The 23,921-nt window shown below is 32.2% G+C and overlaps 1 protein-coding gene across 2 annotated transcripts; it reads left to right on the top strand.

The window, feature by feature from the left end:
- Positions 1-6,414: 6,414 nt before the first annotated feature.
- Positions 6,415-19,111, top strand: LOC132695494 (E3 ubiquitin-protein ligase UHRF1-like). Of its 2 annotated transcripts, XM_060659774.1 has the most exons (11): positions 6,415-6,556; positions 6,624-6,805; positions 6,867-7,165; positions 7,745-8,070; positions 8,133-8,316; positions 9,921-10,140; positions 10,199-10,286; positions 13,185-13,308; positions 13,373-13,655; positions 16,107-16,445; positions 17,011-19,111. In XM_060659774.1, exons 3-11 carry the CDS (start codon positions 6,915-6,917, stop codon positions 17,167-17,169), a joined length of 1,974 nt encoding a protein of 657 aa, XP_060515757.1. In that variant the 5' UTR covers positions 6,415-6,556; positions 6,624-6,805; positions 6,867-6,914; the 3' UTR covers positions 17,170-19,111. The 2 variants fall into 2 exon arrangements, with proteins under 2 accessions (XP_060515757.1, XP_060515758.1); XM_060659775.1 differs by lacking the exon at positions 17,011-19,111 and having other exon boundaries at positions 16,082-16,352.
- The last annotated feature ends 4,810 nt before the right edge of the window (positions 19,112-23,921 follow it).

Here is a 23,921-nt window from a genome sequence, read left to right as displayed (position 1 = left end):
CCTTTGGAAAGTAGAAATTTGGAATATTGCCACCATAGTTCATTGTTCAGGATTTCCTTAGGCAATCCCTCTCGAGAGAAAGATAGGTGAATTTTCAGACATCACGCCATTTGAACTTATTTGTAAGTTCCTGAATCCTGAATATAGACCACCTACTGGAATGACTTTTGCACTAGTATAAGACGACGTAAGTCAGTCCATAAATTGACCGAACCAAAGAATAATTTACCAAGTACAGAAACTATTTTCGTTATTAATTCTGAAAGAAACAATTTACTCCAATTCCTCACAAATGTTTTCTGTGTCAGGGATCTGAAAATGAGATCTGACAATATTTTGACAAGATATTGCCGAAAAAAGCGGCCATATTAAATGTTGAATTATCGCTTTTCAAGAGTATGCTTTTATTTTTTTCTCTTTAAATAATTGTTTTTTATTAAACCTATTTGCTTATCTACTGTATAAATTAGCCACAACGCTAGGCTATGTTAGATTAGGTTAAAATTGTAAGTTAAGCCTCAACTTTGCCTTTTGTGATGTTATATTGCAAGAAAATGTTTCTCGTGGTGTTTATTAACCGACCGCCCGTCGCCAATGACTGTATCATTTAGAGAACTATAACTGAGGTGGTGGGGAGTTTAATTTTACAGAAAGACCTCGAGCCACTGAGAACTGGATAGCGTCTAACAAAATGCATCTCAATGGTAATAAAACTCAATTAATAGTTTTAGGTGAAACGTCCATTTGTCATCAAACATGTCTTGAGGGCGACACAAATTCTAAATTTTCTAAGTTAGTACCTAGTACCAGTAAAGTTCTTAAATTTAATTTCATTTCTGTCAGTAAAGAAAGTGAATATGGCCCATCCAAATGAGACACAGAGAATTGAAATTTGAAGTTTTGGTCGCTGTGGAGGTAAAAACGAGAACTCAAAAAGAAGTTTGTTCCTAATAATTATTAGGTATTGAAAATGTCCGCCATATACTAACCGATTTACTAGCCCTTCCAAAACATTACGCAGGATATTTTCACTAATTTGCCTTATTGTAAATCATTTAAATTTTGCGGTTTTTCTGTATACACTTTTGATTTTAAATATTCCCAGAGGAAAATATCACCTATCGAGCAAAACCTGTCCATCTGGCCGGGCAGGCTGATCTAGATTTGGAAAAAACTAAGCGAGCTGAAATTAAGTCATTTTGAAGAAGAAGAAGAGAGAGAGAGAGAGAGAGGTGCAGAAGCAAGAACATTTCCGTTGTGCAAAAGGAAAAGCCTTAATTTCCTGGATGATTCAATAAAAAACCTTCAGTCTTCAGAATTGTGGTCTGTGCCAAGTTTCTTTGTTAGATTAGGAATATCATTGCAATAAAGAAGTGAACCACTTTGTTTAAATGTCTTGTACTTTTAAATTTTATTTCGAAGTTTATAGATGCAAAACTTTCGGAAGGACGCTTAGGTAAATCTCTCACTAAGTTATTAGGTTCTGATTGTGAAAATAACTGTGGTTGCTGAGAAACAGTACACATATTTAACATTAATAACGATATTGTCATCTATTTTTGAATTCTGGTTGAATTCTTAGGCCTTGCAACATCTGCACCATGTGTTACTGGCACTTGGTGCAGAAGACTTGAGGTTCGGATAAACAACATTTTTCAAATTTTTAGTATTATATCGACGAACATTGCAGATGCAGTAATAGCAGTCATCATGGTGATTTGTTGGCTTTCTTCATATCGCAGATATTCCAAGAGTTACGGATCGCTTGGTTCCATTATTCCTTAGGCCTTCTTCGCATACCTTACAAACACCATGTGACAATCAGGGTATGTCTTAATCACCAATTTTTACTTTAAAATAAGCGTACTATTGTTTTTTCAACAGTGGTGTTGCTCTACGACGAAAGAAAAAGGCCAGTTTAAGTCCAGCTATGAAGTAGCCAACAGGATCATTTGCGAAACGTCAGCAAGTTCAATTCAGCAAAAACCGACGACGCAGGAGGAATCCCAAGTTTTGTAAAATGTATTACAGTAGGCTGTGGAAGTTTCTATGAAAAAAAAAACGTATCTAGGATATTTTTACAGTCTTGCCATTTTAAAAATTCCAGAAACTATATTTGGTTTTCGAGAATTCCCCGCTAATATTCTCTTGATTTATGCAAAATGCAATGTTCCTATTTGTAAAACAATAAATACGACATCTCAACAATTAATTCGAAAACATTGTTTTTTATAACTTTAGTCCCAGTAACTCCAAGAATATGAAAAATACCAAATCACAATATCTTTGTTGACCTGTATAATTTTGTTATTCAAAATAGCTGTCCAAACGTTTATTTTTATGTAAACTATAAGCCTCCTAGGCTGCTATAATGATTAAATAAATAAAGTAATTAGTAAACAGTAAGTTTATTAATGTGTTCTTCGCTACGAGATATCCATAAAATGCCAAACTGCATGACGCCATTTCCAAAGTGCTGTAGAGATTCCGAAGAAATAAAATCATTTCAGACAGCCTAGCTAACCGACTTCTTACAAATCTTAGCACGTGTATCTTAACGACACTTAAAAACCCACCAAGATTGAAAGGAAGGTGTGGACAGAAAGCCACACTTTTGTTTCGGATTTTTAATTTTTAAGTAAGCCTTCAAAACTTCAGTAAGTGACTAGTAACCTATGAAGCAGCGAATTAAAATGGAATGTCTTAAAGCTTCCACTTTTATTTTTTATTACAGTAACCAAATAGAAATTTTCATTGTCTAGGATAAATAAGTTAAATTAGTTGTTTTCTGCAAGATTTTGTTTGACAATAACTATGCAGTCATGTAATTATCCTTTAATCTAGAAGGTAATATTAATTTCAGAAAATAAAAATGGATAATTGATATTACGATATCATTTTTATTAGGGGGTACCTCTTTTTTTCGATAAACAAAAGATACGGGATAATTTTTGAAGCTTTGCATTTTGCAACATCCTTATTAGAAAAGTTAAAATTATATTTGGTATCTTTTTTAGTGACATACTCAAATCTTTTCTATCTTCAATTATTTTCGAGAAATAAACCAAACTTATAGTTTTTAAATAAGTCACCTTTTTTTCAATATTTTTCAATTTTTCAATAATACGATTGATATTGTCAGGAGCATCTAGAAATATATAAAAACTCTGTACTTGTTTTTAATATAAAGCCTAATATTTAAGTTTTGAAAGAAAAAATATCCGTTATTTTTAGTTGGCCGTAACGGATCATAAAAAACTTTTAACCTAATTTTTAGACCCCTAATATAATAAAGCGAGTCATTATTGATTGTGCACAAGAAAATTCTTAAATTGATAACTTATGGAAGTTTATCACAAATGCTGCTTAAATTGTTCTCCATGTTTCAGAGATGTGTTGCATTTAAAATAATCCATATTTTATTACTGTTTTTTTAGTGAAAACCGTTTCCCGTGTTCCATTTTGTTCACCCACCTCAGAGGGTGAGAGGCCTTTAAGTTTAGCAATATTGACTTTCCTGTTAAATTAATGGACACCTATTTTTTATTTTTTCTCTTTCTAGACCGCATGCTGTTTGAAGGTGGGCCTGTGGAATATGGTATAACATAGCAAAGCTATAATATTCTCCTTATTCGGCAAACGAAAGGGTCATTGTTTTAAATTTATGTGATCGTGTTGGATTTGCTATCCCAGTTTTAAGAATCAATTTTGAAAGATATTGCAGAAGGACTGGAATTGAAAAGATTCTTGGATTTAAATTAACGCAGAAAATAAAGCCAGCAGATCAAAAAGAGTCTTTCTAATAAAAAAATCCCACTTTGGAGAGAATTTTGATGGAGTTTGGAAGTAGGAAACTATAGTAGAATATGAATTTTACGCGTGAAGATGATTCCTACAAGAAAATTTTATGACATTTGGGTCCCTTCGAAAGCGAGAGGTTATCATGAAGATATGAGTCGATAATTATATTGGATAAATGGAAAATATCTTCTGACTGACTTGGCAGTGGTTATGTTGTTGATTTTTTTTTGGTTTGTGGAAAATATTGTAAATATGGACATTAAACTGAAGAAACTCTTCAGCCTATTAGGCAAAGTACATTCATTTTTACAAAACTAATTTTCAACAAACATTATACAATATAAATTACCTTGTAACTTCACAAATAGAAATCTTTTACATTTCACTTGAAAATATGAATACAGAAAAATAAACGTTGTTAATCAAATTTTTAAAAAATATTTTTTTTTCAAGTATCAGTTCTAATTAAGATCTGCAAATGATATTAAAGAGTCCTTATACATAACTGATTCATCTAGTAATTATTGTTAAAAGAATTAAAAACTGATTGTTTACAGTTATCAAAAATTGATAAATCCTCAAAAATGTATGTCTGTGGTTATGCCAGTCACATCATTTCAAAAAAATGAAATGGCTGTAAATTTTACTTGTAAAAGCAAAATTAAGGTGGTGAAAGTACTAATAAATATTTTGATTACCTTCAGAAAAAGATTATCGCTAGCGTTTGATTTTGGGAACTATATTTTTCCCACGTCATCGATTTTCCAATACAGACTACGAATTGAGAAATGTAATCAGCAAAAGAATCTGTTAACTTTTGAGAGTATGAAATTTGAATAATTTTATGACAAATTTAAAAAAATTTCTCCATTTTCCCTATTGACGATCAGGACACTGACTAACACTTTATTTTTGTTATCTTTATCAAATTCAATAACAAAATTACTGGAATCAGGAGCCCAATATTTTAATAAAATATTTCTTTTGTGAATAGCTAAACAACCCTGGACTTCAGTTCTTTTGTGTATATTTATTTAAATTAGACCTATTAGAATACCATTTATCACCAACCAGACCCTTAACACGCATTTTTAAAACAAAATTGCGAATTTAAAAACTTTATAAAACGCATTCAAAAATGAAACATAACCTCAATCACACCAAGGACGTATTTTTAAGACAACAGAATAAAGTAAACAAATCGAAACTAAACAAAAACTTGCCCTGCAGAAAGCCAACAGTAGCATTGGACCACGGTGAAACATTTAACCTCTTTTAATAAAACACCGTAATAGACAGGACCAATGAAATCAACGAGCGTGCCTTATAATTTAACAGCGAGTTTCCGAAACAACAAAATATAGTCAACAAAGTCCAACAAACCTGTGAAATAAATTGTTAAATATATACTCAGTATGTTTCGTTAAGAACTTGATCAATTATTCTCCAATTAATCGTTCTATTTAGGTTCCATCTGCATAAAGCGTCAGATTTGTTTTTCCTAAAAGGAAAATAAGGAAAGTTTTTAATTGGTTTTATTATACTAGATATTTAAGTAACCAGTACAGATACCATGTACAGGATTACCGACACTCAATAGATCTCAATTTATTTATAATAACCAGCTACCAACTTCCTTTTTTTAAGAAATGCTCTGCATATTATTACATTTTGGTTTATATGAAAAATTTTCAAAACTTTCTATGTCCTATATGTTGAGGTATTTTTGCTAATTATTACGTTAATAAATTTAACTTTACAGGTATTTTAATAAGGGTATACATTATCGAAATAGTGAGTACAAAGGATAAAAAAAATAATTTGTAGAGTTACGTTCGCAGTACAGTGGTGCAGTTGTCGTCGCAACATTTATGAAATAATTTGTGAAAAATCGAAAAAAACCTTTCCAATATGAAATCCAAACAAGGTAAAATTTTATCAAGAAAATAATTCACCATTAATTACCTATAGAAGTACCCTCTAGGAGACAGTATCATTATTACATGTTATTACTTCCCGTGTCTCAGTTACAAAGGGTACAAAACTAAGACAAATTATAGAAATCCAAAAAAATTCAAATCAAATCATTATAAAAAATCAAATCTTAATTATTATTATATGCACTTGCGATCATGTTATACAACATAATCAGCATCCGCCTTTCAATTTGTTGTTACTGCCGAGGAGTAAAGAGGATTGTTATTCATTTTTGCAATATTTTAGCTAAAGAGATTTAGAAATCCGTTAGATTCTGATGCTTCTTCTAGGATAAATATAAAAAATACTTTAAAAACTTAGATACTAGATTGACGCGGCGGTATTGGGACTATCGAATAGAAGTATGTACGTAAGACAGCCTAACTAATAATCAATTTCTGTTCACAGATGGCGCTATGCTTAAACGAATAACTATATCCTATTTTGGCCCATTAGATTTCATTCAAAAACGTTTTGTTGCGTTTAGGCCATAATCGTGTGGTGTTGCCGCAAATACATTTTACTTTTGGATAAAAAGGTACGTTGATTTCTAGTCATAAAGAAAATTTTCTAGAACATTCCATCGTACTATGACAAAACCAACCAATTATTTTACTTAGATCGCTTATTCAAATTTATTCGTTGTGGCGGGTACAAAACTGCAAAGGGATTAGAAAACTAAGGTTTTGATTGTTAAAATAAATAAAAAATAATATTTGGTTATTACTAGTGAAGTAGGTTACTTAGAGTGGTTTCTGCGCCGGTTTACTGGAATAAGGTGATTTAGCTAACAGTAAAAATTGTTTTGTTTGTTCGCCAAATAACAATAGTTTCTGTTTTGAAAGATTTTGCAGGGGTTTTCACGATATATGTCCGCATTAAAGCAGACTGACTGAAAGAGGTCGAGAGAAGAGAACTTGTGATTCCGATTTCCAAGAGAGCATTCGTTTTGGATCTTAAAAAGGCCATTGAGGCTGAGAGCCATATCAACATAAATTTACAATATTTGCTATATAAAGGGAAAGAGGTAGCTTGAGTTTTTGTTGATTCATTTATTGCATTTACTTCATTGGTATTATGTTTTACAGTTGCATGACAAGCAACAACTTTTTCAATACTTCATCCTACCAAGAGTTATGGTTTTTAAAAAGCATGTAATAGAAGACGACGAAGTTCCGGGCTGTAGCAAAAGTACAGTCGATCAACCAAAGGAAAATACCACAATAGATTTTGAAGATGCAGTTTCTGCCTTCTACAGAGTAGGAGATAAAGTGGACACAAAGTGGATGGAAATTGGAACATGGTCTGAAGGGACCATTACAAGAATATTAAAGCGTCTCGGAGACGATAGCAAAGCTGAATCGGATCTACTCTTTGAAGTTAAAAAGTATGTATTTTTATTAATTTATTTTCTTCTTTCTTCTTAAAGTGCCATATCCATTTAATGAAGATCGGCTACAATTTTGGCAAATTCTTCTTTATTTGGTCGTTTTCTTAGGACCGCGTTTTTCCTCGATCTTATCTTCCATTTTTTCGTCATCTAACCATTAAATAGAACTTTCAAAACGTAAAACTCTGGGCTTTCAAAAATTTTATTGTATTAAATATGTGCTAAATATAGATAATCTGGTAGGGGATTTAAATAATTAATTCTTAATTTAAAATAAAGACACTCTTAAAACTTATTTTAAAAAATTACTTTGTGAAAGTATGTTCCATGAAATTTTAAAATCAAAAGGACCTTGGTAGTTTTATATGCCTCTGTGCGTAAATTGATTACTCAGTACCTTCATCTAATAAAGATTGTAGTGTTGTATATTTTTAAATCTTCTAAAAACTTTCGGGTTCCATAGCTGACTCTAGTGATATGTATCATTTATGAACCTGTTTAGGTGACATGTTATGTTTGTAATTGTAAAGATTTTAAAGTTATGTTGTTGTTTGAGTTTTATTTTTTTTTTTTTAGTGAAGATCATGTGTCTGTTTATCCATATACCGACAATGCTAAGTTCAGCAATATTAGACCTCGCAGCTATTACACTTATAAAATCCCAGAGCTGAAGCCAGGCATGAAAGTTTTGGTAAATTATAATAAAGACACCCCAACCTCAAGAGGGTTTTGGTACGACTGCATTTTGAAGGAAGTGGGATCGGTCAATATTGTAGGAACATTACTGGACGACGAAACTACAATGGAATGCAATATTAAGTTCACTCAAGAGATCATGCGCATAGAAGAGCCGCAATTGTTGGAAAACCGTAACAATGCTAATTTAAATAATGAAAAACCGAGTGAGTAGTTGAGCAATTGCTGGTTTGTGAGTGTAAATTTGCAATTGGAAATACATTTACAGGAATCTACCCAGTGCACTGTGAAAAGTGCATGGACAATAGTCAGAAAGGTTGTAAATTTTGTGGCTGTCGCCTCTGCAGTGGCAAGAGCGATTGTGATAAATTGCTTTTGTGTGACGAGTGTGATGCAGGTTTTCACATATCTTGCTTGGATCCTCCTCTGGATAAGATACCTGATGGTGACTGGTGAGTTGAATCTATTTTAAAAAATTATTCAATTTTCAATCCCTGATTTAGAAGTTTTAAAAAAATATTTTTTCATTTATTTAATTCACAGTTTCCTTTTATTTTTCAAATTTGGAAAACATTCAAGGCATGAGGTGTGCTTGGATTGAAGTTTTTCAAGAATAGCATTTTTTTAAAATTATAATATAATAGCAAATTATATAATTTTCAAAATCATTTTTCTAAATTATCTTGGAGTAATTAATTTTAAGGTAATTCGGACAAATCTAGCAACAAAGCAAAAAAGAAAAAGATACACATATGTACATTGCATTTTCAAGTAACAAAAATAACATTATACAATGCTTGTAAGTTTGTGACTGGTTAGGTAAAACTACAGTGAAATTAAACTTCAAAAAAAATTTTGATTAATTAATTAGCTTATTTTTACCACCTTTCTGTTTTTTTGCAAAGAAAAAATGAGTCCCTACAGTTGATGTTTGGGCCATTACCTTTTATTTGCAATCACAGCTTCACGACGTCTAATTTGCAATGGTTCTTTCACTAATGGAGATCCCACGGTTTTTAATTTCTTCAAATAATCAGGCCTGATTTTTGTTTTTTTTTTTCTTCAAATTACTTTATCCGCAATCTCTGGTGATTGAGCTCTATGAACCGCTTGACAAACTGTTTTTTACTTTTTATTCTTTTTATACTTTTTATTCTTTTTGATTAACTTGTGGTACACCAGATTTATAAACTTGTAGATATTAATAAAAGAATAGTTACCTTAATTTTTCCTGATACTGCATACCATTAGGAATTCTAAAATTGAAATGTGGGTTTCTTCTAATATAGTTAGGAAGAGTATTAAAAACTGGGAAATAAATATTAATGATGCATTTGACATGTTGAGTGTTTGTAGTTTTGTATTTAAAATTTTTTTATTGTGCATTTCTAGTATTTTGACCATGATTAATATCATGTTTATAATAACTTGGTGTATCTAGCTAATATTGCATAATTCACTTTTTCTAATTATTAACTCGGTCACATACATTTTAGTTTATTTAAAATACTCACACCAGCTACACTCCAAACAATGCAGTAATTTATTATTGACTCCACCATTTTTAGCGATTTTAGAGTGGGGAAATTTCTTCATTCATAATACTTAAATATAAATTATCTTATTTTGCCTGTAACATACGCAAGATTTCTTTCTGCCTTCGTTCTTTTCGAAAAGAGAGTAAACACATAACAATTTTTCTTTTTTCAACATTCATTATGTCTAGCCATCATTTTATTTTTTGTAGAGCAATCTGTGCTACTGTTTTTGTGTTTTCCTTATTATATCTCGAAACAATCACATTCCAATTGAATACAGTTAAGCCCTGTGGCACACCACACTCTACTCCCCTTTGCTCGCTTACCTCGTCTAAAATTTTAATACATTGTTTTCTTTCCAAATGTAATTTAAGATCTAATAATAATAAGAAACATGGAATTAATGTTCAACTTTTCAGTACATCAGGCTATTTTTATAGCCCAATGAAGAGGTTCATTTTGTTTTCTTTCATGTTAATATTTTCCTATTTGATAACTTATTGATTCTATTATTAAAGGTACTGTCCATTTTGTAAAACCGATGACTCAAAAATTGTAAAGTCTAGCGAGCCTAGCAAAAAGAGGGAGAAAATGCCGAGTAAACAAAAAGAAACGACACACGATTGGGGGGAAGGAATGACATGTGCGGGACTCACCAACCAGAATAATCTGAAGAAATCGCACGTAGGGGCCATACCGAACATCGAGGTTGGATTTTGCTGGAAGTTTAGACATGGGGTTAGTTCTTTTGTAGAGCCTATGGGAAATAATTCGGATTGAATTTTTCATTTTTCAGGTTGCCGAATCTGGTGTACATCGGCCGCCCGTTGCTTTAATTCACGGACAGGAAACAGATTGTGCATACAGTATACTTCTTTCTGCTGGTAAGTTTGAACTACTACATATTTTTTATACTATAAGTACAAACTTCTCTTAGCGTCTCTAGTCTTAGAGTATTATGAGATTTATTTAATTCAATATTACAGTAAAATATTTTTTCGTTGATTTGACATGGCTCCTTGCTATTATGGTTACTTCTTAAAATTGCTTTCATGTTGTACTTAATGATCTATTGTAAATGTTAATCCCTCTAACTTTACATTTTAAAAAAATAGTTCGAATACAGTATTTTAAAAAAATATATTATAGTTTTTTTTTTCATTAAGGTCGGAATTAGCCAAAAATGAAATCCTCGCTCATAACGTCACAACTTTTGTTTAGTTATGACAATTATAGCATGTCATGAATGTTGTTATTATTAAAAACCCTATAAAATAATAGTGTTTTTAATTGACACAAAATTCGAAATTTTATCGTTTTCTATAAAAAAAAAAAGACAAAAATGCAAATAGGGACAGCGAATATTTATTTAGCGTATAGAAAATACAAATGTATTTTAATTGATTGGGTATATTAACTTATCTAAAGCTTTAATTATCCAATAACGATTGAAATCATAAATATTATTTTAATTTTATAGAATTTTGAAAAACAATTTAATTGAAGATATTGCCACAAGTGATGATTTTAATTTTGTCTACTTCTTCGTCAAGAAGGTTTTTGATTTTTTTAAAACTTGGGAATGTACTTTTCAATAACCTTAAAAGATTTTGAAAATTAATTTTTAGGTTATGTGAATAATTGTTGTCGTCATAATAAAAAAACTATTAAGTAAAGTTCATAATATATAAAAATATGCTTAAGACCTTTTAGTGTTAAATTATTAAATATCAATTTGTTAGTATTTGTCGCCAACTTTAACAAAGTGATTTTCTTAATAGAAATGTTTAACAAAATAAAAAGAACTAAAAGTTCAGATTTTCACTAAATTATATATTTTTACATGACAATTGTTTCGACAACAACTCGGAAACAGGTTAACCCATTGGCGAAACAAGATTTATTAGATTGCTTAATAGTATCTTTAGACCAAAATTATTTTGAATTTAATGGACAGATTTACATCTCTAAAGAAGGTTTGATTATGGGAAACCCACTTAGTCCTTTGTTGGAAAATATCATACTAGAACATCATTTAAGTAAAAGTTTTTTATGGTGGTATAGATACGTGCATCATGTCTTTGCTTGCTTTGTTGGAACGGACAGACAGTTGAATTCTCTTTTAAATTACATTAATTCATTACATAATCGTATAAAATTCGCTATCGAGATTGAACAGGATAACTCTAGTAATTGTTTAGACTTAACTATTACGAAAGCGCAACACAAATTAATCCTTCACACACGGACACAGTCATACATAACAGCTCAAATCACCCTTATACACACAAAATGGCTGCATTTCACTCTTTTATACACAGACTTCTTAATACGCCACGCCAAAATTACAACAAAGAACTTAATATCATTAAACAAATTGCACTGAACAACGGCTACAATCCGTCCATTATAGATAAAATTATAAATAAAAAACAAATTCAGACAACAGTAAACTCTGTTTATCCGAAACCTAATACAGAACACGAACAATTTAAAACAGTTGCATACATAGGAGAACCTAGTGAAAAAGTTTCAAAACATTTGTCAAAATGTGGTTTTAAAATAGCTTTCAGAACTAGCAACTCAATAGGAAAATATTTTAACAACAAAACGAAATGTCCAAAATCTCAAAAATCTGTGGACGAGAAAGAGCAATGGACTGTAATTTTTTGTTTAATTGAAGCTAGAAATAACGGGGCGATTCAAAAAATTATATATTGATGTAACGAGACGAAAAATGACAATCTCTTTTCTTCTCGGCCTACCTTGATGTAGCTCTGGCTGTTGACCGGCACAATTTCGCAATACTCGACGGCACTCGAGATATTAATTCTGTCACGCGGAAAATGCTCTCACGTTGGTCTCTGCCTGAGTGTCTACAGGTTGAAATGCTGATCTTGTCCTAAAATTTATATTGGACAAACAGGTAGATCCTTCAAGAAAAGCATTAACGCACATAGTCTAGATTCTAATTATGCTACACACTTAAACACAAAAAAATACATTTTTGACGACAGTTTTGATATTTTACATACAGCCACATAAAGTAGAAAATTAATTTTATTGGAAGCCATGGAGATTAACAAAATGAGACATTCAATTAAATACCTCTCCTTTATTGAACTGAAATTCTCACAACAACGTTAATTAAGGTTTTATGGTCATTTTTCGGTATATATAGTAGCAGGTAGTTTGTAAATATTACATTTGATAAAGACACGGTGTTGTCGAAACCATTGTCATTTAAAATATAATAATTTCCTGAAAATCTGGACTTTTAGTTCTTATTTATTTTGGTAAATAGATTTTCATCAAGTAAAAGCCACCTCAGTTCAAAAAATGTTTAAGACATTTAGTTAGGAATTTTGATATAATTAAAAAATGACATTTAAAGACAAATTGGAAAAAAGAAAATAAAAAAACATATTTTATGATTTCTAAAAGCTATTTTTGATAGCGAACACTCTATATAAAAATTTTATTTTGACTTGTTTCCTATAAAATTTGACAGTTGTGTCTCATGTGTGGATGTGTTGTTCAGTCCAAATAACAAAATTTTTCCAAAGGAAGAGAGTATTAGTATGATTTTTTTGGCATACTTTTCCGAGAATTAGCGATTGAATGAATAGGTAATTACAAAAACATATTGTTGACTTGTTTTTTTTTATCAGAACACAATGTATTGTAAGTGTTGCCTTTATATAAATAAATAAATTAACTTAAAAACTTAAAACTTAAACGTTGTATTTTGACCACGAGGGCTCTATCTATATTTTCCTTAGATTACCGAGACGATGAGGACAACGGAAATGAGTTTTATTATACAGGATCGGGAGGCCGAGGTCTAAGCGGAAACAAAAGGACCGGCCATCAAATTTTCGATCAAGAACTGACACGTACCAATAAGTCAGTACTTCGTTTAAAGTCAACACCTCAGTGTACTTAAAACGCCACTTACTTTGTTCTTTAGAGCTTTAGCGCTGAATTGCAACGCCCCGTTCGACAAGAAAAACGGTGCGGACTCCCAAGATTGGAAAAAAGGCAGACCCGTTCGCGTCGTCAGGAGCTACAAGCTTAAAAAATATTCCGAGTTCGCTCCCGATGAAGGTTTCAGATACGACGGCCTCTACAAAGTAGTGAAGTATTTTCCCATAAAGGAAAAATCCGGGTACTTGGTGTGGAAATATCTTTTGAGGAGGGACGATCCCGCGCCTGCGCCGTGGGAGAGCGATGCTAAGACTTTCGACATGATTGTGAGTAGCTTTATATAACGCTGTGACGTTGGTATGGTGCGAAAGCACTCAAAGGTCACCAAATATAAAATATACGTTTTCATTTAATTGATTTAATTGATTGATGATAATTAATTAAAGGAATAATGCAGAATTTCTGAGAAACAAGTCAAAATATTATTAAATCAACATTTAATTTAAAGTTTTTTTCCATTACTATTACCAAAATTATTACTGTTATATATTAGTTTTTTATTGTTAATTAAGTCAAAAACCTACAGAGTAGTTTCAGATTTCTATTATCTTTCATTAAAAAAAAAAGATTTGATTTATCTAAATATTGTGGTGTAACTAGCGCCCTCTTGGAGCAACGCGCAAATAAGTTTCAAATTGGTAATTGTCATGTCAAAATACTTCAAACTTCTAATTTTTATTATTACACTATAAAAATTTTTCAAGTTAATGAAAAAATTCGGAATAAACATTTAACCTTCTGTATTTCCGAAACCGTCGACATTTGTTTGAAGCATGTTGAACTCCTTCATGTTTTTGTGTCTATTACTGCCAGATTAAAGAGATTGTACATTCTTTATGAATTGACCTGTATATCTAATGTTTCGATTCGCAATGATTTATTTCTCAGAAATTCTCACATGGTCCCCGGACTTTTCTCATAAATTTTGACTTGAGTCAGTAATTCTGATATATTTCTCAGAAGTTTTGGGTTTTGTCGTAAGTTTTGACTGGTTTCTCAAATTCTAACATGTTTCTCAGAAATTCTTACTTATGTTGCAGTATGGTGTGTTTCAAAGCATATTACTTTTGGTGCAAAAAGTAATTTCAACCTTCATAGGTATTTTCTCATGTCATCAGTACAATGTCAAAACAAGTGTCTGCAACGGACTGAAAAAAATATTTAAAACTTACTTTAGTGTAGTCAAAAATCAGTGCAAAAATATACTCCAAAAACACCTGTGGACCATGAGATTTTTCCATATTACAGAAATCATATATATTTTTTTATTTATGATGTAATGAAATTACGAAATCTGGTAAAATTAAAGTTCTGAACCCAATCGTGTAGCACATTAATGAATTTTATTCCAACATAGTTTTGACCATCTCTTGCCTTTTGAGTTCTGTTATAATATAGGATCAGATCATTCATGCATTAAGTGTTGTAGGAATGGAAATCACAAACCTTTTTAGGTAAGAGAGGTGTGTAATTAAATGGGAGGGTCAGTATTTGCAAATCCAAGAATTTTTATCCCGGAACCCAGATCACTCATCGCTCGGGAATGAAAGTATCATATTAAGAGTGAATCGAAATCTCTAAACTAAAAATTTTCGAGTTATGTATCAAAATTTGCATTTTTTTTTATACCTCACCGCTATGTTTTTCCCTAATTAACTTATTGTCTAAGTGCCTTCCAAGAGCTTTAACTGCATCATTAGCAGCCATTTTAACTTCATTGAAAAGGGGACGATATTTGGATTTATATTTCTTATATATCTAGACATAAGCAATCACTGTTATCAATTGTTGTGAACTAACCAAAAGTAACCAAACTATATTAATTTAAATTTTTAAAAACATTATGCAAACAAAAATCGTACTGATTGTGTTCTAGATTTGTTTTTTTCGAAAGCTCAGAGGTACATTAAGTGTAAAAAAAAATTAATGTTGCATCCAAAACGTCTGTATTACTTTAGAAAGCTTTTGGGATTGGTTACAAGTAATAAATAACTTAACAATTAAAAATTACAAATCTTGAGTTATTAGTTTTGTCCGCATTGAGTTATATTTTTAGTAGATTTGCAACACAATTCCTTTGTTTGTTAGAACGTCGTACAAATATAAATAAAATAAAGATCATAAACACCATCATCTTTAGACTGTCTAACTCTTACATCAGTTGAATCTTTTTAACATCACTTCTGGTGTACCACAGGGTAGCCATGTGGGACCCCTGTTTTTTTCTATAATCTAGATAAACACAATTAAAAAATTTTACATTCACGGCAAAATACAACTTTCCGCAGTTGATCAAAAATAAGTAAAGATAAAAATAATAAAGATTGGTGAGTGCCTTGGGTTCCAGGAAGATGTTTTGCGATTTGAGGCCTGTTTTTGAATTCCGTAAAGTGCTTTTGCATTTTTTTAACCCAAAAATGTAAATAAAATAAATTCGTTATACTATGTTAATAATTCCAAGTTAATCCAGTGGTGGGGTTGGCGAATCATTAGTGAATCAAATAGAAAACGAGTGCAGAAGAGATTTCTAAGAAATTTTGAATTCGAAATAAAAACAAACATTGAAAATCTTAATTATAGTCCTCTCTCTCTCCCCTCCCTGCCTCCCTCGCTCTCCCTCCCTCCCTCTCCCTCTCCCCTTGAGTTTTTTTTTGTTCATAGAGGATGCTTGATAAATAAATCATGTAATCAGGTCTCTCAGTTGTCAACCATTCCAGTATCCCCCTGGATTCTTGGAAGCCCAGCAGGCAAAACAAAGGGCGGACTCTGCAAACAAAGAAAATTCAAAATCTTCGAAACGCAAACGCGGTAATGAGTCCGGCGAAAAGATTAAAATCAAGTTTCCAAGACGCGAAGCTTACGCCTTGGACGTGAAAGTGGAAAATGCTATAACAGCAGACAAAATAAACGAGAAGATGTGGTCGGAGTGCCGGAGCATTCTCAAAGAGGGAAGGCAGAAATTCCTAGATAAAGTCGCGAAAACATTTATGTGCGTCATCTGCGGAGAGCTGGTTTTCCAACCGGTTACAGGGCAGTGCGGCCATAATTTCTGTCAGGTAAGAGTTTCCGAGCTTACTTTTATTGTATAATGGTTGGTTTAGAAAACAAAATTACATGTTTCGTTAACACCCAAAGTTTTTCAAACTAACAAAATCTAAGTCTAGGTAATAATAATTATTTTCCATTTACAAGACAATGTTAGCCTAACATCTAGTAACATCTAACCTAAAGTATATTTTTTCGCCATTGAATGAATAGTAAAAGTATGTAATACATTATATTCACTGTAGCCGAATATATCTTTAATTAAAGTGGTAAATGAGCTACTAAGACGGAAAACATCGGTATATTTAAAGAAGCTACATGAAAATTCAGTTGGCTCAGCAAATGAGGGCATTAATGAGGTATATAATTGGTGAAAAAACTGTAATGAAAGGTACCTCCTACGATTTTCGAATTTAAAATTTTTTCTTTTCAGAGTAAAGGGCACAAATTAAATTTACTTGAAACTTTGGAAATTAATAAATTTAAAAAATCTTAATATGGCTGTTAACTTTCATCAAGTATTGGCTGAACCTATGCAACTATTTTAATTGTTTTTATGTGTACAACGTTTTTTAGGCATGCTTGAAAGAATTCTTCACACGCCGCCTGTTGAATTCGTATTCCTGCCCCTATTGCAGGGAAAGTTTGGAGGAGGACTTGGTTATGGGGGACCAGGTCAATATGAACTTAAGAAGTGCGCTGAATCTACTTTTCCCGGGCTACGAGACCCATTAAATTTAAGTATTGATTTATAATTTCAATAGTCCTTTGTTCAGCTTTAGTTAATTACGAGTTTATTTTACTCTGAGGCTAGTGATTTGAAGTTATGAACTGAAAGCGCAGATTATAATAACAAACCAACTCGGTAAGTTCTAATTTCTTTCTTTCATTTTCTTCAAAAGCATGATCGAGCTGGTTGTTACAATAATTTGTGCTGCAACTCAGTATTATTTAATTTTTTAGAATTTGTTGAAGTTAGTGTATGGTTGATGTTTTTTCAAATGTCTCCAAGCTTTAGTGATGGAGGCAGTGGTGAGCCCAAGGCAGCCTTAAACCTTAACAACACCAAATTCTCCTGTAAAGACATTGTACGGGGCCAATTTTCTTAATATGATGATGATTTGAATAATTTATCAGTAAATTTCGTGCATAGAACAAGGTTCACAGCAATTGCTCGCAAGTGACGAAAGAGCAGTTAACAATAAATAGGTATAGGTAGTATGTACCTATGTTTTCTTTAGGTGGTTCTCTGTTCTGAAAGTAAATGGCCCTATTAGAATGTATATTTTACCAGTGGAGTGTTTATTTGCATAGTTTAAAAGCTAGCTGGATATTATATGAGCTACTATTCAAGCTAATTTATAAAGTATATAAGACTGGTCACCAGAATACAAAGTACACAAAGTTTTATCTAGCCTTCTTTAGTTTATAGTTAATTGGATAGATAAATCTTGTGTAGTTTGTAAACTAGCTGGATAGTATAAAAACTAGGCAATATTCGAAGGCAAAGAGGTAGCAAAGTCCAGAAAAATATATTATCTACAATTTTCCTGGATTCCTCCTGCGTCGATTCTTGACAATTACAATTTGTTGACGTTTCGTCTAGTTATCCAGTTGACTTCCTCAGAGGTTGAGTTTGAGATTGAGTATTCTACTCTGTACCTGCTTATACACGGCTTGAGGGGGCGGAGCTAGAAGAGGGACATGAACGTTATATCCTTAAGCTCCGCCTCCTTCACACTGTAAATAAGAAGAATGTAAGCCAGTTTCACTTAAGCTCTAAATGTCAACTAATTCTATTGATCAGCAACTGACTCAGAAAGAATCCAGAGGGAATTGTAAATAATGTTAGAGGTGTATTGAAAAAATTAGACCGACGCACATACGCACCTGGAAGTTGCAGCCTGGTGAAAATTTCGAATTTTAAATCAATTTAAACAGACTTTTTTAAAAATAAATTTTATATAGTAAGTTTAAATTGACACAAAAAAAATTCAAATCATGCTTGTGCAGCTGAAATTTTAATATTATTTTGTTATCATAACAGAGGATGAGAAGTAATTTGATTTTTTTATAGTCTAAAATAATACATACCAAAAAATTATAATTGAAATTATACATATATAAAATATGCATGAATGAAATTGACAGTTTTTGGTTAGTTTAAATTAAATAATGTTAAATGAAATTTTTAAATATGGAATTTTTTTCAATTACTAAAAATTAAAATGCTTTTATAAATTTTATTATTTAGTTTTAGATATTCAAAATTCTGCTTAAAATGACCTCTACAGGAGGACTACACAAAGGCAAACGCAACCAGTTCCAGGAGTTAGACGTTTGGCATGTATATCAAAAGTTGTCTATTATAATATGACATACAAAATATCAGCATGTTCAATTTTTTTTTTTTTTTTCGAAAAACGTTGCTGCAGCCTATACTATATTGAGGCACATGGCTTGTATAATATCCAGGTAGTGTAATGTTATGTTCGTTAAAATATTTATAAATTGATATGTGAAAACAATTATTTCTATTTCCGTTCGAATAAATTTGATATAAACTGATTTTTATTTTTTAAAAAGTGTAAGAGGGAGTCAGTCTTCCTTGTGCACTGGGTAGTTTTGTCTTTATTTTCAGATCTTAGCTAATAAAGGATAAAAACATACATTTTTAGTAGCAGTTTTATTTTGTCTTTGGAAACACCAAGCTGGAAGAACAGTGGAACACATTGACATATTGATTTATATCCCCCCTATCTCTGCAACAATCGCAACCAAGATTGCATGGTTTATTTTCTTGAAGGTCTTGCTAGAATCGGAATCGATTACTTCAATCTACTTTTCACATACCCATGCTAATCGTCTACAGTTTCTCTTTTGAACAGGGAGAAAATATGCTTGTAAACAAAGTTCAAAAGTGTAGAGAATGCTAATTGGGTGCTAGTTCTTTACATCGAATCCGATTTCTAATTAGATGGTGAATAGCTAATGTAGTTCAGCATTTTTTGGCCAAAATTGAAGTGACCTTTTCTGTCGATAAAACCAAGTCTGAAAAATGGTTGAGAATCAAGGAAGAATCATCTACTCGAACATTGTTTGGTTGGGTAAACACGCTACTGAAATATGCAGAAAAAAATTAAGAAATTTATGTTGGATCTCTTTGGGCAACATTATAAACCATTTCGACGGAATGGAGTTGCTTATTTGTTGTTTTTTTTTTTGCAATTCACTTTCAACGTGATCAACATAATTTCTATAATCCTGTTGCATACGCGCCCTCTCAAGAGAAAGATTGAGGGAATTTTACCATTTTCTGTGAAATTTATTTTTTTGCACAAATCATTGCCTGAAAATAATTGATGGTAATTTGTTATTTTCGTTCTTATTTATGATTTTATATAAGTTTGTAAAATTATTTAATACCAATACAAATTAATATAGTTTTGGTTAGTTACAAATCTCAAACGGCCAAATCTAGCTTAAGATCTTGATCTCAGAAAGGATGCTGTTGGGGTTGCTGACGAAGGACCACCCTGTTTCCAGGGACGAGATTGTTGACAATTCTAGTGGATTGTAATTACTGTTTTATTTTTAAGAAACACTTAGAAACGAAGAAAACTTAATAACAAATTCTGTGACGGCTCGCTTTGCTCTTCCCGACTACTTCGCCCTCGCTCCGTCTCGCTTCTTTCTTCCCACCGTCTCTATCGACGTCTTGCAAAGCTCTCTCGGCTCTCGTCGTGCCGCCCCGCAGTCGCGCTAGGTTCGCACTGTTAGCCTTGTTGTCGAGTCTTTCACAAAGTCCAACATGCCGCCCCCTTTGAAAAGTCTACTTTTCAAAAAAGAAATTAGAACGCGAAAATTGGGAGAGCGTGAAAATTAAAAACACTTTGCTAATACTGTCTTAGTTTTCTACAGGCAAAAAACATACTCTTGCCGCTGAGCGTTTTAAAATTGTACCATTCGGTAAGCGCACTGACAAAACTTTCACTATACCGTCTAAACCACTATGGACTTCAGTAACACGCGCCATAGGCCAGCGTAGTGGGGGTACGTTGTCTTCAACTAATACGACCAATGCACCAGGCCTTACGCTGTCGGCTGAATCCCTTTGCCATTTGGATCGTACTTCAAGGCTGCCAAGATATTCCTTCGACCAACGTTGCCAAATCTGTTGGTACAATTGCTGTAGTCTGTGATACCTCGACAATCGAGATTTTTTTTTAATTTTTTACGTCCAATTGCGGAGGACTGACGAGTGAGTCGCCTATGAGGAAATGTGAAGGGGTTAAAGGTGTATAATCATAAACGTCATTAGAAATTGCAGTTACGGGACGCGAATTTAAACATGACTCTATTTGCACTAGTAATGTGTACATTTCGTCATAATTTAAAGATGATTCACCTAATACACGTCTGAGATGAAACTTTGTTGATTCGACTGCCGCTTCCCATAAGCCACCCATATGAGGCGATCTTGCTGGTAAAAAATGCCAATTTATCTTATCCTCAGCCAAAAAAGAATAAACTTTATCGTTATGTTCTTTGTTATTGACTAATTTGTGTAGTTCTAAAAAATGGTTATTTACCCCGACGAAGTTTAAACCGTTATCTGAATGAATATTGGTTGGTTTCCCGCGTCGTGAACAAAATCTCTTTAAAGCATTCAAAAAACTATCTGTAGTCAAATCCATTACTAACTCTATATGTATTGCTCTTGTTGCAAAACAAATAAAAATACATATATAAGTTTTTACTAACTTACTCTTACGTAAGGTTCCTTCCTTAACGAAGATTGGACCTGCATAGTCAACTCCGCGATTTGCAAAAGGTCTGCTCGATATGACTCTAGAACTCGGTAGAGATCCCATTAAAAATGTTCCTGGTTTTGGATTCGCGCGGTAGCACCTAATGCAACTCTTGACTATTCGTTTTACAGCGTTTTTACCATTTACTGGCCAAAATTGTAATCTAATAATTGACAGTAAATTTTGTGTTCCTACGTGTAAATTTTCAAGATGAATTTTGCGTATTAATAAATCTGTCAATTCATGTTTATATGGAAGAATTATTTGATGCTGCTGATCAAATTTCAAGTTTGAATTTTTTAATCTCCCACCTACTCGAAGAATGTTATTGGTATCTAAAAATGGATGCAAATTGAAAATTTTGCTGTTAACATTTACGTTTTTGATTGTTGAATGTTAGAAATTTCTTAAAATTAGAATTAATTCTTAGAATTAAAAATGCTTCATCTAATTCTTGAACTGTTAAAACTTGTGTCGTTATTGGAATTTTTTGCAAAGTTCGATTTTTAAATCTACAAATGTATGCCACAATTCTTTGTAATTTTGACAAATTTGAGAATTCTTTAAATAATTCGAATTTGTTTTCTTTTGGTTTGTTCACATATAATGTAGAATTTAACGTGATAGTACTTGTGTTGTTTTTTAATTCCGGTAAATTTTCTAAATTTTCCAAATTTAAATTTTCCTGCTCAATTTCTGAATTATTTTTCAAAAATGATGGACCGTAAAACCACAAATCAATCTCCAAAAGTTGTTTGGGGTTTAAGCCTCGCGAAATGATATCTGCCGCATTTTCTTTCGAGTTTACATGTTTCCAATCATTTATTTCTGAAATTTCTGTTATTTTGCAATTCGGTTTGCTACAAACGTTTTTAAATGGCAAGGTTCGATTTTAAGCCACGATAAAACGATTGTTGAATCAGTAAAATAAGTGGTTTTTTGAATTTTTACATTTAAAGTTTCCTTTAATTTATAAATTAATTTTGCTAATAAATGTGCAGCTAGAAGCTCTAAGCGTGGTAAAGATTGCTTCTTCAGTGGCGCGACCTTTGATTTCGCGGTTAAAAGATTGATTTGCTTTTCGCCGTGTTTATTTCTAGAACCTAAATAGACACATGCACCGTATGCCCTTTCGGAGCTGTCACAAAAACCGTAAATTTCAATAGCTTCTGCGTTCACTACCAAAACCTGTCTGTTTATTTTTAATTTGTTTAGTATGTCAATTTCTAAGCAGAACTGTAACCATATATCTTTAAGGTTTTCGGGCACGTATTCATCCCAATCTAATTTTAGTTGCCACAATCGTTGTATTAACAATTTTACTTTGACTATTACCGGGCCTACTAAACCTAGAGGGTCGAATATTTGCGCAACTGTCGAGAGTATTGAGCGTTTTGTTACATGTTTTTCGTTAATTGGTTTTAAATCGACGGAGTATTTTAGAATATCTGTTTTAGGGTCCCATGAACTCCCTAAAATTTTCAATTCTTTTTCATCGTGAAATAAAACAAATTTGTCATCATTGTTGTTACTTGAACGAGAAATGTAATTTAACACATTTTGGTTGTTCGATGACCATTTACGCAATTCGAATTTCGCTTGATTTTTGTTGAAACGATTTTCTAAATTTTGAAATCTTTTCAAAGCGGTTGTTTTAGAATCACCTAACTGAATGTTTGAATTTTGTTTGAATTGATACCGCACTATAAATTGTCCGTTCCTGTTTCGAGTAGTTGTCTTTGGATAATCTTTTTTCGTTGGTAAGTTCTTCTATTTGCCAAAATTTGGTTAAGGAATCATGCAAGGTTTCGTTTGTTATTTTTCTAGTTAAATTGCAAATAGATTTTGAGTTTTGAATTTCATTTTTTAAACACCCCGTGAAAATCCAACCTAAACGCGTTTGTTGTAGGCGTGGCATATTTTTTCCTAATTTTATTTTTTCATTGTCTAAAAGTTCAAAAAATATTTCGGCTCCTAAGAGTACATCAATTTCTTTTGGTACGTTAAAGTTTTCATCCCCTAGATCGATATTTTTTGGACATTTTATTATAGACTTGTCAAATCCGTGTAGTGGCAATTTTTCTGTTATTCGTGACAAAACTAAAAATGATAATGTAGTTTGAAAAGAAGTGAACCGAGCCTTGATGTTGATGTTTGTACGTGTTCTGAAATTGATGTGTGTCACGATTTGACTTACACCTGTTAAAGAAACATTTATTTTGTCACATTTGAGGTCTAACTTTTTGCACAAAGATTGACTTATTAAATTCGACTGACTGCCTGAATCTAATAATGCGTTACATTTATGCCAATTTCCTTTGTGGTTTTCAATAAAAATTATTGCTGTCGACAATAAAATTTGATCTGTGTTCGTTGTTGAATAAACTTGCGTGTCGTAATTGAAATTTAAAGAAATGGTTTCTGTAACTTCTGGCGCTTGCGAAGTTGTATTCCGGTCGATAACGCACATAGTAGGGCTAGGATTTGCGAGCGTTTTTTGTTCGTCGCGCGTGTTTTCCTCGCTATGCGGGTTATGCGATGCGTTGTCTGTATTTTTTTCTACAGATTTGGTTTGAATTTGGGTATCTGCATGCAGGGTTGTATTATGTTTGAACTTGCACTTTTTACATCCTGCAGACTTGCACTGATACTTTAAATGTCGTGACCTTAAACAGT

The sequence above is a fragment of the Cylas formicarius genome, unplaced genomic scaffold (assembly GCF_029955315.1).
Source record: "Cylas formicarius isolate icCylForm1 unplaced genomic scaffold, icCylForm1.1 PGA_scaffold_12__32_contigs__length_19106922, whole genome shotgun sequence".
NCBI lineage: Eukaryota > Metazoa > Arthropoda > Insecta > Coleoptera > Brentidae > Cylas > Cylas formicarius.
This window is presented reverse-complemented; position numbering and strand designations above follow the sequence as displayed.

Bases quoted from the DNA above. Each gene is read 5' to 3' on its own strand.
- LOC132695494 (XM_060659774.1), top strand. From the start codon at position 6,915: ATGGTTTTTAAAAAGCATGTAATAGAAGACGACGAAGTTCCGGGCTGT. The intron at 7,166-7,744 runs GTATGTATTTTT...TTTTTTTTTTAG, and splicing joins CTACTCTTTGAAGTTAAAAA to TGAAGATCATGTGTCTGTTT. The intron at 8,317-9,920 runs GTGAGTTGAATC...CTATTATTAAAG, and splicing joins AAGATACCTGATGGTGACTG to GTACTGTCCATTTTGTAAAA.